This window comes from Astatotilapia calliptera, chromosome 23 (assembly GCF_964374335.1).
Source record: "Astatotilapia calliptera chromosome 23, fAstCal68.1, whole genome shotgun sequence".
NCBI classification, from domain to species: Eukaryota; Metazoa; Chordata; class Actinopteri; order Cichliformes; family Cichlidae; genus Astatotilapia; species Astatotilapia calliptera.
The window spans coordinates 3,159,430-3,173,181 of NC_137443.1; the positions used below are offsets into that span (position 1 = coordinate 3,159,430).

General features: G+C 40.6%; 1 protein-coding gene across 4 annotated transcripts in view; it reads left to right on the forward strand.

The window, feature by feature from the left end:
* rxrgb (retinoid X receptor, gamma b) overlaps window positions 1-13,752 on the forward strand; it is a 30,930-nt gene that overhangs the window by 12,851 nt on the left and 4,327 nt on the right. For 3 of the 4 annotated variants that reach the window (XM_026158468.2, XM_026158467.2, XM_026158466.2), the window contains exons 2-5: window positions 9,018-9,253; window positions 11,817-11,961; window positions 12,322-12,501; window positions 12,936-13,096. In XM_026158468.2, the coding sequence (XP_026014253.2) occupies window positions 9,018-9,253; window positions 11,817-11,961; window positions 12,322-12,501; window positions 12,936-13,096 (722 nt within the window). Of the gene's footprint in view, window positions 1-5,570; window positions 6,458-9,017; window positions 9,254-11,816; window positions 11,962-12,321; window positions 12,502-12,935; window positions 13,097-13,752 lie in introns of those variants that run through there. The other variant, XM_026158469.2, reaches the window with a different exon arrangement.

A 13,752-nucleotide genomic window follows, 5' to 3' on the forward strand; every position in this document is an offset into this window, starting at 1 on the left:
TTGTCACTCAGTTTAAAAGGATGCTTCCAGCTCTCTTTGCCTTGTCCTTCACTGTCTCTTTATCTCTCAACACTTGTCCCTTCCTGTTAGCCCTCTTCATCACGCTTTCTTTCTCCATTTGTGTCACACTGCCTGTCACCTTTCCATCAACAGCCTCAGTGATGTGTTTGTTTCCTTTTTTTTTTCTCCTTTCTATCCTTCCTGAAGAGGTGTGGGAAGCATTGGTGTGAGCCATTAAGTGGCTTCTCTGTCTAGAGAATATGTATATCTGCAAATTGTGCATTTTAGAGCACCCTCGTGTTTTTGAGTGTCCTTGAGAAACAAATTCTTCTGAAAATACTAAAGTTGTTCAGTGGATTTTCTTGGCCTGGGTGGAAGTATGGTCTGAGGACAGTAATATAGTCTAATACCGACTTTCAAACCTGGCAGTCCAAGTGTTTTATGTTCATGGTTATGCTTATTATTGGCTCTTTCTGTTCTGATCATTCATTAAAAGCACCGCAGGACATTCGACAAAGCTGTGATTAAATCCATATTATGCTGAGCTTCAGCTATGTTGATGAAATACAGTGTTGCCTATTTAGTATCAGGAGCAATTCAATAAAACTTAAACAAACAACAGGACTATAGCTTAATAAATGCTGGCAGTTTTGCATGTTTTTCAACAGTCCAGTACAAATTGATAGATGTGGCATTAAACCGGAGCCACCATATGGTTTCATAATGATTTTCCTTGTCTGAAACAGCGATTAGTTTATAGGAACTTTTAAAGCAACCAAGCACTGGGTTTAAATAAATTTGATCCCATGTTAACTTTAAAGATATTTCTGTTGTTTGATTTTCACATTTTAGTTGCTTTGGCAATGTGGAGTAAATCATAGCTAAGAATAATTTTTAGAAGATTAAAGGAAAATCGTCAAATGCCTCTTGTAGTTAAAGGGGTACGGTGTAGTTATTCTGAGGGAGCGAATCCTTCTTTTTGAAAACTTTGTTTTGTTGTGCTAAATGTGCTACCTCCTAGCATCATGTCCGAATAACCAGCAGCTTGCCTGACTTTAGCAGTTAACTTAAAGCAAAGCCGTTAGCATGGCTATGGCTTAGAAGCTTAATCCTATCACTACCTCGCTTCTTGTCATTTAGCATTTTTCTTCTCATTTCCCGATTGGTCTTTTTATGTTTCTGTATATGACCACAAGGAACACATTGTTTTTCATGTGATACGGTACCCCAAGACCAGACTGTCTGTGTTCACTCTAGCTGCTAAGCTGGTGTAAGTCCGACTGTCTTTCTAGGATCCAGAAAGCTGGTGTAAGTGTCGTCCTCTTTCTAGGATCTGTCTTCAGTTCACGAGGTCAGGTCGGCCTGGTCGCAGCATGAGATGAATGGGTTTGTGTGTGTTTTGTGTGTCCGTGTGTGCATGTCAACAGCACATGGCTATATCTCCATTGCCCCCTTTAACAGTGAATGACTACTTCTAGGAACTAATTTGAGTTACCTCAGCAGGCGAAGCCAAAAGGGCGGATGCCCGATTTGCATTGGGACTTTCGGCCCAGCTGTTTGTTTGTTTTCCAGGACTGCTTGGTCAGCCTGTTCTGTGTTAGCTCGTGTTGTTTAAGTTCCAAACTTTTATCACTTGCAAAACAGTCTTTATCTTGTCCCTGACTCAGTTATGGGCTCATCGATTCTCTGTGGGCCTGTGTTTAAAAAACCCCCCAAAAAACAAAAGTGGCAGGTCTGTGTTTGATTCAAGAGAACTACAAACGTGGTCCGCCTGTGGGAAAACAATATATGTACTTTCCAAACAATTTGCTTTGCTTGTATGAATGCTTGCTATAGGGAAACTGAAAGAAATGGGGGAAAGAGTTTATTCCTCTTCTGTTCAGAAGTATATTTGATTTCACTGGAGGGTTTCACAGGGCAGAATTTGGGGTCAGAGAGGTTTGCTATCTGAAGCCTTTATGTTGTCACAGCCGTAAGCCTTTATGGACACAACTCCCCCCCCCACACACACACACACACACACTTTTCTTTATGTTTCCAGCAAGACAGGAATGATACACAGCTGTAACATCTGTTCTGCTTGTAAAATGAGCGGTATTAATTTTGGCTGACAAAGCAGTACGAAAATGGAACAGGTGTCCTTGAAGCAGCTTTGGACAGAGTGCTGCTTATGTAACAGTGGACTGTATCTTTATTTTCTATCACCAGCAACCATTCGTATCTCCTAAAATCACAGCTGTGCAGAAAATAAACAGGGGCTTTTCTCAACTCATGATCTAATGTCCTCGCACAGGCGGGGCGATTAGGAGTGTGTGGTGGTAGTGTTAGTGCAGTCATGAGGGCTGGGAAGAGAAGGAGAGCAGTGCCCTCCCCCAGCCATCCAGCCAGCCATCCGTTGCTACCTTCTTCCTCCCTGGGTCTATTCGGCTCTCAGTCCCCTCCTCCCCGGGCCTCCCACCTTCTTGACAGCTGGCCTGCTGAGCTGCACATACTTACCCGGGGATAAGAGGATTTACTGACACAATTGATCAGATATCAACCTCATTTAGTCAAGAAATGAATGTTAAAAGGGTGGTGATTTTTATGCTGGTGTGTGCAGACAATTTGAGGGGGGGTTTCTCCCCCCCTCTTTTAGTGTGAGCGAGTATGTGCGCATGCAAGGAGTGAGTGTGATGGTTTGCAGCCAGCGCAAATGAGCCGGACTGGCAGCGCGGAGATTTCTTAATTACATGTTCACTGAATCTAATGAGCTCCTCAGGCTGTCCGTCTGATTACTTTAGGATGCATTCTGTTCTATGTCATTTGGTCACGGCACTGTCATCTACAGACTTTAACTCATTTTGCATAAAAACACATATAGAGTAGACGGTTATTGAACGAATCCATGCACATGCTGAGGATTCCTTTTTGTTGGGGTTCATGTGATAGATATTGAAGTTTATGTTGTCATTTAGGAGTGCTGCTCCTGCTGCTCCCACCCCGTCATCCCCTCACTGTGCACTCCCAGTGCTGGTCTGCTCTCCAGACGGGAGATATTATTAGTTTGGTCTTATTGAATTACTACTCAGTGCAGCGCTCCATCCAGTTACAACCCAGTAATTAACTGCAAGGGATTTAGAGGGTTTGTGGTTTGTGATGTTTTTTTTAAACCTGTTGATCATCAGATCAATGTGATGTATTTGTGGCTTTGGGTATTCCTTCCTTTGGCTTTCAAAGTAAATATGATCATCTGACACAGCAGAGGCAGTTTGATGAGGATGTTTGAATCTTTTGCATGCAAGGGAACAGAATAATGTGATGTTGTTAAGCTCAGTAAAGGTCATATTAAGAATTATTGTTAGTATTCACTGGTCTGGTTAAGTGGTTAGTCTATAAAAATGCCTTGGAGGCAAAAAGTACTAATCCCAATTTTCCAAAGACTACAGCAAAAAGAGTCAATCTTGATGTGTGTGGACATGGTTGGCACAGGTTAGTTTAATATAACACTACCGCGATTGGTTTGTTATTGTTGATAACTGTGCAATCACTCTACATTCAAAGATCTTTCAAACACAATAAGCATATCAAAAGGGAGCTAATATGAAAATAGGCTGATGTGCTGTAAAACTCTATGGGTTACATTTCTTGCTAAAAGTAGCTGTGATTTACACTGGGTCAATTTTTAGGAGCCTTTCATCGCAAAGTCAGATCAAGCTGCATTTTAGCAGGTTATTGTGCGAGTCCTGCATCCGCCCTCAGTGCAGTAATTTCTGGGAACGATCAGTAGAGACCTGCGCTGCTGCAGACAGAAAACTCTTTTGAACTTGGCTCAGGAGTTTGGTAACAAGTGACCTTTGATTTGCGACACTAGTGTTCAAAGGTGCCCTTCACTGCTCTGTTTGCTCTCAGATAGATGCTTGAGTTGCTGAAGCGTTGCATAGGTTTAGACAAGACTGAGAGGGAAAAGTCAAACGACATATTTGTGAATGCTGCAGACTGCTAACGTACATTTTTGTGCCACGAAATGAATGGATGGATTATGGTCAAATATAGTCTGTGCATTTAAGAGTCTTTGTTGTGCAAGTGACTTAGATTGGACTGCCAGTTGAGGCGGGTCATTCAAGGATAGGCTTCTTTGAGCCGCTCGGGGCCCATTTGTGCTTCCTCCACTGAGCATGTTGGCCTTCTTACACACGGACACAAAACTCGCACACGCCCTTCCCAAAGCATGTTCACCTCTCTAGCAATTCCCTTTTAGGCATCCCACCAGCTGACTGTCCGTGTGCTTTTCTTTTCCCCTGTGTAATGCAGCCACGAACACACTCAGGTCTGGGCGAAGATTTGTCGTTAGTGTTGTGTCAAACATGTATGTTGTTTTTCAGAGTTTAAACGGACCCCGTCTCCAGACAAGCAGGAAATCTGAACATTCAGGTCACAAATAGAACTGCACCGATCTACCTACTTTACTTTTCATTTCTCTCCATATTTTCATCCTCATATTATCTTTTACATCTAGTCTTGTTTGTCTTCAGAGCATGTTGCTAAACTATTGGCTGCTGGAGTACCCTGTTGCCATATCTCCCACTCTGTACTAGAATAGAATGGATCTTTATGAACCCCAAAGGGAATTTGTCATGCACATAAAAGAGGGGCCATTGCACGAAATCAGACACAGAACATGTTGTACAGTGGACGTCTATTACATAAGAGTGTTGATTGGATGAAAATGCACTCGGGAAAGTTGGGAACAATGCCACATAGTTGAATTTCAATCTATGTAGTGCATTTTGTAACAGCCTGGAGTGTGAAGTATATTTCTTTTATCCATTCAGCTCTGTGGGAGAGAGAGGAAGGCCCCAATCCATTTCTGCCTGCCAGGGATCACTTGTGGAGGGCTGGAGAAAGTGGGCGAGTAAAGAAGGGGGTGGAGGATATAGTTTCACTGCTAAACAGGAAGTTGCACAACATCTGTTCCTTTGCGTACAGAGAGGGAGTGAATGGCCAGCTGTGTCTTACTGTGTGTCTTTGTGCAGAAAGTGCTGCGTCCAGCCCGACAACATGACATTATTCCCTTTTTCACAATTTCTTCATATTTCAGCGCAATGGTCTTTCATTACTCAGTCACCATTTCCTTTAATGTGGTATAAGTGGGTGCTAAAGGTTAAATATCACAGCAACATTTCAAAACTGTTTCAAAATGTTTGACAAGTTGCTCTGAGTAAAGCCTTAAAACTGAAGTCAAACTTTTTCAGGTCTAAAAGGTCAAAAACAAATTGTGACAGTTTTTCCCCCAGAGTCAGATAAACAAACAGATTAGCAGCATTAGCGTTTAGCAATTTTGACACATTTTTATCAGATCAGATAAGGAAAACCAAGTTTAATTTATATTTGTGTGTTCCATTTCAAGTCACAGTGACCATGTTAGTAAAGGGGCCTGCAGAAAAAGCGATGACAGCAATGAAATTCAAAATAAATAAGATGATGCGAACTTCAAAAGCAGAGATTAGAAATCATAATTACAGACCAAACCATATGTGTCAAGTGTTCCTCTGACTGTGAGGTGTCCACACTTGAAAAAGACCAGACTTTGAATTTCACTCAACTTTATTTAGACCAACTAGTTTGATAGCTGGTAGGTAGCAGCAGGTAAAAAACCTTTCAACACAAAAATAAAGAACATTCCATTAACCATTCAGAGAAATTACATGCATTACACAGAAGACAGATGAAATAACAAAATACACTTCAGTAAAGCCATTTACCATGTGGTTAACTGTGTTAATTTAACTGTGGTTCTTAAATATACAAAATGTGTCTTCTTTGCATTAACACTTTTTTATAAACAATTGTATTTTAAAGTATACATTTTAGAGTTCAAACATTTTAATAGACTTTAACTAAGGGTTTTCTTTACAAAGAATTATTTTCTTTAAATCAAAACCAAACATTTATTCACTAGTTTTACGATCCACCCAAGGATTTGGGGTAACTATTTTTAATATTAATTAACATAAATATGTGGGAACACTAACTGCACAAACAATTTATTCAAACTTAAACATTCATTTTTGTCAATATAATTAAACTTAAATGCAGCAACTATTTCCCTAAGCGTAAAACATTTGCACAACTGAGCTTCCATAGTCCCAGATACATCTGCAAAAGCAAAATGTGAACTTAAGAACTTACCGATAGCCTGTCTTGTTCAAAGTCTTCCTCACAGTGGAAAAGTGCTTTGTTTGCCGTCCTCTCAGTATGTTGCACCCGGGTCAAATGACTGCTGCATGCATTTAAAGGTTTACTCGGCACGCCCACCCTTGATTGCTCTAATGTGGCTCACCTGGCAGGGCGGCGCACACCAGGCCGTGCTTAGTTGTTGATTGCACCCAAGGTCTAATCAGCGGCCATGGGTAAGCAGCAGCACCGAACAGGTAGAGGGCAGGAGGAGGAAAAGAGGAATAACAGCCACACCTACTAGGTCAGCGCGACAATATGTATAGGATGTTTTCATTCAGTGGGAGCAGGAAAACTCTTGTTTTAGGCTGATATTTTTGGTGAAATGTAAAATGCACTAAATAAATTTAAGTCAGGAAAAAGAACATGCTTTTGAAAGAGTGCTGACAAGTACATACAATTCAGATTTTGTGCAATTATGACATACAGGAGGAGCTGAGATGGCTCTTTAGATTTAAGATTATCACACAGACTAGTCACAGCGAGGTCTAGGTCATAGCTGATCCTTTTTTTTTTTTTTTTTTTTTTGAACTGTTGATTAGTTGTCAGAATCTTTTCTGTGGTAAATCATTCTTAAAATGGTGAAAATGTCCCTTTCCCTTCTTTTAAATCTCGCAAGATTTTTCTAGATGTCTTGTTTTGTCTGGTCAACAGTCCCGCAATCCTTGGACATAATCAGTTTACTGTCACATAAGAAAGGGGGAAGCATCAAATTCTTCACTTTTGAGAAGCTAGAACCTGCAATTTATTGTGTTAAATGAGACTTCACAATAAACCAAGCAAACAAATCGACTCATGGAGCTCTTGCTGCCCAGCTAATCTCCAGCATCTCAAGGGTCATGCTGTAGTCACGCTGTTTTTGACTCATGATTTTAATTGATCACTAGCATTTTCTTGTTATTTACAGTATTTTTAGCAACTCAGATTTGTTTACAACCATGAATCTCTACTAAATGAACTTTCAAGTGATAAAAGACTCCATTCTTATCTGTTGGAAAGTGCACAATCAATAATCATCTTTTAAACTTTCAACTTTTAAGTTAAATAAGTGTATTTTTTGACATTGGAGATCTAGGTTATTAGTAGTTGTGACAAAAAGACATCAAACCCTCCCTTGGGGCTCTCTCCGGGCACCCGGTTCAGCTTTGATTCAGGGAAAAAAAAAGTACTTTGAAGATTATAAGAAACCCAAAACACAGGTGCTGTTCATTGCGTGTCTGTGCAATCATGCCACAACCCAGCTTTATAGACGCACATGGGACACAAGAATGTGACATTTAACTAAGAACAGTGGTGCAAAGCCCAGTATCACGCTGAGTTTGTGTGTGTGTTTGTGTGTGTAAATGGAGGCAGGGGATATACACTGACAAAAAAGCCAAAACTTCTGCAGGCTTATCCAAATATTTATGTGCATATGGTGGTCTGTCACTCTTCATCAGTAGCATTTTACTCAAGAAAGCCCAGTTTTGTTCGCGTCGTTGAGTCATCACCATTAGCCCAGAGGGGTACTGCTTATTGCATCTGTCTGTATTATGATAGCCTTTGGCATTTGTGTAAAGATGTGTCTTGGTCTCTTGCTTGTACACACCATATGTATATGATGGTATTTGCTGAATTTGTATTACTCGCAGCTACAACACATGCATGAAATTACACACCATGCCCTGTTACCCAGCTGACTGACAGCTTTTCTAAGTAGGTCATCTATGTAAATGCCAGCCTGTCAGTTTACATCAATGGCCGCTGAGCAAAGTCAGCATCCTGTGACCAAAATCAGATGGGCTTCACTCTGTGTCGCTAAATTTACACTCCAAAAGGACACATGGCACCACTGGCCAACAATATATAACCCAAACCTGGATTCTAATTAGATAACATCATCATTTTGACAGTTGCTAGACTTTACGTTTTAAAGTGTGATTATTTAGTGTATCCATTCATGTGGAACCTCTAAACTGTTTCGAACCTTGAAGCTAATTTTTATACAAATGTATCAAATGACTAATGGTAATGTAGAGACGTCCTTTTTGAACAATCCACTGATTTCCGTCATCTGACTGTAGAGCATCATCCTGATCATCAGTTTGGTTTTATCCTCCACAACTTTACTGTTCAGGTCTTCGTTCTATAAATATTGTTTCAGAAAAAAAACACTGAACACATCGGCTCCGTACCAAATGACAAACTATAGTGGAGCCAGATTTATTTAGTTTTTCTCCTAGTTGGTGGAGACTTGATAGCTAACAAGGGTTTGATGTGGTTGAATTTTATTTTAATTTATTCGCCTCTGTTTATTAGTTTTATGTCTATTGTATCTGTGATTCAGCAAATCTGTGGTGTCGAGTTCAGCTTCATGAAGTCAGACAAGTCGGTATTGGTTTCAAACTTGTTACACTGTCACCCAATACCCCGAAAGTCATGCATTTTAGATTCAAGCAGTTTATTTTGGATGCAGCTAAAAACTGGCCTTGGGTGGATATTTTGATTTTCGTAATACACAAAATTCCCAGATTAATAGGTCCTTCCTAGGACCTAAGTTAGCAGAGATACAGTACTGGGTTATATAATGTTTCTGTTATTCTGCCGCTGTGTATATACATAAATATTAGAATCGCCTTTGAATAGTCTGCTGTTCAAGTGGCTTTAGATAGTGTCTGCTCAAAGTACAACTTCGCAAAGAAAGCATGTGTGGTAGCATGGATGCATTTGTTTGTGTAGGTGTACCTTCCTGATTCTTTTATTCCTAACTCCTAAATCCAAAGTATTTGCTTGTTCTTTTCAACATGCACCTTCTTCCTTTCCAGACTCTACAGGGCCGATGAGTACAGCCCACACCCACCCCCCTTTGATGGGCAGCATGGTGGGTCACCCATCAGTCATCAGCACCTCCAGGCCCTTACCGTCCCCCATGTCCACCTTGGGCTCACCAATGAACGGCCTGGCCTCTCCCTATCCAGTTATTACATCTTCCCTGGGCTCGCCCTCTGTATCGCTGCAGTCTACTCCCAACATGAACTTCGGACCACTCAGCAGTCCACAGGTGAGACATGTGGGGGTGTTTGGTCGTCAGAAGATAACAATGAATTGTTATTTCCCTAAATGGCTCGAGTATAAAGTTGCTTTTATGTATCCATGAAATTATCATGACAGGATTATTATTATTTTTGCATTTATATTTGAAATGTTTGTTCTTCTTTCACCATTCTCTGTCAAAGCGAACTCTTAAAGCAGGTAAGTAAAAAAAAAAAATGCACCACTCAGAACCCCATTTGGAAATGCCAGAGAATGTGTTTTGAAGCAGAGTTTGTGTGTTTTAAGGTAGTGAAGAATGCAAATACTACTTGCTAGAACTGTTACTTTTGGCAAGGTGCACATGTATTAAATAACATGTTTTTCGGTGGTCATGTGCCTTTATTGCTTGGGATCTCCTCCAGCAGACAGGACTTTGAAGGTTAGCCATATCCAATGTGTTTGGCAGGCATAGCTTGGCTTTACTCTCACTCTTTTACCCTTCTGCTGACCTTTAAACTTTTCTCCCTAAAGGTCATCCATGAGTTCTGAATTACTACACTCATAGAATTGGACATATAAGACACAGTATGACTATTAATGGATTCCTGAAAGACGGAGAAAGGGCAGCCTAATTTTTCCTGGTTTCTCCTTCTTCCTTTGCGGATATTTCTATTTATTTGTTTTACTTTTATGTGCTCATTTAGGCATATACTAATAATACCAAGGCTCTTTACGTCACAGGAGCTCTGTTGCACTTTTTAAGCTCAGTGATTTGACAGTCAGCCATACAAACAGAAACAAAGATGTTTGGATGCATATGGTGCTTTCAAGGCTAGATTCAGGACCGTGCTGTTGGGAATAGCAGGCGATGATATACATTTTATGATAGAGATTTTGGCTTTTTTGCTGCATGCCAAAAACAAAGCTGCTGGCAGGTTTTTTATCATGTAATGTATGTTTTTCATGGAGTGAAGATTACGAACATGACAGTGTTAGCAACATGAGGCAACATGAAATCATTATTTTAATTACAAGGAGAAATGATGTGTAAATTTGATTTATTTGGATGATTGTGACTGACTTTGTTTTACATCATCACATTTGCTTTGGAGTAGCTGATAACTGATTTTCTGATCAGTTAAATAATCAGTGATTTAATGAATTCATCAATCAGCAAAAATTTACATGAAAAAAATCAATTTCATTTTACAGAAATCTTTACATATAGATTTAAAAAACAAACACGTGCATCACTCAGTAAACCTTGCATGTCTCGTGCAGTATTTTCTTCATACCATGTGTTGAATAAAAAATGTATGAAGCATCAATAATCCATATGCAGTGCTCGTAGCCGTTTTCTACAGCATCCTGTTGTCTGTGTAAAGCTGCATGTTGTCTAAACGACAGTTTAAAAACACTTATTTTTTTAGATCATGCAAAATTAATTATGAAAACTCTATGCTACGCTGAATAGCTGCTCACTACAGACACGCCAATAAGCGAGCACGCTGTTGCTGAAAGCTTATTTAGGGTGTGACCGCCTCCCTGCAGGCAGCCAGCATGCTGACATTAAACTGAATGACGGCAAAAAGAAACACTCTTGTGTGATGGTCTCTGCTGCAAATTCATGGATATAGAGTCCCAAATTCAGACTGCCATTGGAGAATATTGAGAGTGCACTTTGTAAATAAGTGATAGGATCTGTCAGAAGGATGTCCGATACTGTATATCATGCTGCATCATATACTACAAGGTATATGTAGGCCAGGCTTGTTTTTTTCTGGTTGGAATCTGGAGATCAAGCAAATATGCTTTCCATGTGTCTCTCTGAGAGAGGATCGACAGGCTGGACGATGATAAGAAGAGAAAGAAGCAGATATGAAGAAATCAAAGGAGGCTTAACTTGTTGCTCTTTTTTTGGGAAACATATTATATTACACATTATTTCTAAATTGGCCATACTTAGTGGTTTGGAGTCTTGATGTACCATATTTGGGAGTTACTCGTATATCTCGTGGGGTTCCTTGGGATCAGGTGCGAAACCCTACGCTGCAGTAAGAGATATAAATCATGTCAGTTGAAGTGTACATTATTGTGCATCTACTTGGGATTGAAAGCTGCTGTAAGCACTGCTTATGATATAAAAAAAATGGCAGATAAAATACATTTGGCCTTCATTGGAGGTCTAACAGAAATGCCAACTGTCATCACAAAGCATAAAATTCACCATGAGTTCCCTCTGCTGCTGAGTTTGAGAACTGCGCCTGCTCCACGTGACTCCCCCTTCCTGCGACTCTCCCTGTCAGCAAACATTAAAAAACCTGTATGACAGGCCTCAGCCCCTCCTACAGGCTGAGCATGTGATCATACCAAGACACTTTCACAATAAAGTGTGTGGGTGGGGGAACAAAAAAATATGAGTGAGCGGAAGACAAAATGAGAAAATAGGGGAAGGGAGAGAGTGTCATGAGACTACCACAAACTTTTCACTCTTACTTCCCCTCTGCTTCCTCCTCTGCTCTGTTCCGTTCAGCTCTGGCCACCTCAGCTTTAATTCTTTGTTCTCTCTTCTCTCTTCCTGTCATCTGCAGATGAACTCTATGAACAGTGTTAGCAGCTCAGAGGACATCAAGCCTCCGCCGGGCCTACAGAATCTGGGAAACATCAACTACCAATGTACGAGCCCGGGAGGGATGTCAAAGCACATCTGTGCCATTTGTGGGGACCGCTCCTCAGGTAATGTTAGCATGCAAGGACGGAGGAGAGGGATGGGCAAGCATATTTACACTCCCACTCACCACCACAACTCCCCCCACCCAGATGAGAACAGATAGTAGACAAAGACGGACTTGTTTGAAGTCATTTGTTAAGTATTTTGTCAGGATTTGTGCCGTATGTTTCTGCAAATATCTTTTATCGGTGTGTTGTTACAAGTAGGTTGTCTATCATACAGAAAATAGTTAACACATTTCCAATCCTAATTCTAAAGATGTGCCCAGAAATTAGTCTACAAGCCAGTGCGACGCTTTATGCACTGTGACGCAAGCTGAATAGTGGTCCTAATCAATATTGATCCTGTGGCTTTATTCTCCTCAGGAAAGCACTATGGTGTATACAGCTGTGAGGGATGTAAAGGTTTCTTCAAGAGGACCGTGCGCAAAGATCTCAGCTACACTTGTCGAGATAACAAGGAGTGCCTGATTGACAAGCGCCAGCGAAACCGCTGCCAATACTGCCGCTACCAGAAGTGCCTGGCCATGGGCATGAAAAGAGAAGGTGTGTATGGAGGGTTAGAAAAAGGTTGGTTCGAAATTTTAACAATATGTGACATTTTGCAGTTAAAATAAAATCACATGTGGTTTTGTCTTGTAGTAAAACTATAATTTTCAGGTAAATTCAGTTTTGTTTATTGAATGTTCTATATAGCGCCAAATTATGACAAGAGTCGCTTCAAGGCGCTTAATATTGTAAGATGAAGACGCTACAAGAATAGAGAAAATCCCAACATTCAGACGTTCCCCTGTGAGCAAGTACTCGGCAAAAGTGGGAAGGAAAAAAACCTCATGGCAGAACCAGGCTCAGGGAGGCGCGGCTATCTGTCGCGACCGGTTGGAGGGGTTTTGAGTTATCTGCTAATATTACGGATTTTCTAGTCAACAATTCAGGATGTTTAAATGCTGTGTGGTTTTTTTTTGTGTGTCTGTGTGCAGCGGTGCAGGAGGAGAGGCAGCGTGGGAAAGAGCGGGGTGAGAATGAGGTAGAATCCACCAGCAGTTTCAATGAGGACATGCCTGTGGACAAGATCCTAGATGCTGAGTTGGCTGTAGAACCCAAAACAGAGACGTACAGCGACAGCAGCCCCGGGAACTCGGTAATTAATACAGACACTGGTCCATGTCTCTTTCACTGTTTGCATTATGAATCTGAGGCAGTTTTTCTGGGGAGAAACTAGATGCCAAGATGTGCTGTGCTATTAAGATATACTGATCTTATTATAAACATAAACACACAAGCTTGGCTAAATAGTTTTGAGTGTGAAGCTGAGACCGGATGGAATTGGGTCAGTTGAATATAAATAACACAAGCTGAGGAGTTTATGGGAATAAATCTAGGCTTTGCTCCAAAATTCTGACAAGCTACTTTGTGCAGTTGTCATAATCTCCTGGGTTAATCTGTTGAGATAATGTAGCCGAGCTGCCGAGTTGCTCTGGTCCAAAACTAACTCTTAAATCTGACAAGTTAGTAAACAAATTAAGTAAACACTGATTTAGCAATTTACTGGGTATGAGCTCAAGCACTTAAATGAATTTTAAAACCTAGAGGTTGGATAACAAAGCCACAATTTAAAAGCTGTGCGGAACTTGAATTGAATTGTGCTTCAAGATATTTCCCTTCTTTGGTATGTAGAATTTAGGATTGTATTAAAACTACCGCAAGCAACGAGAGAAATTGTTGGTTTAAAAAGAGTCAAAAATAGCCACTGCTGCACCTGGTTACCAGCTGTTGCTAGAAAAGGTTTAGATGTCA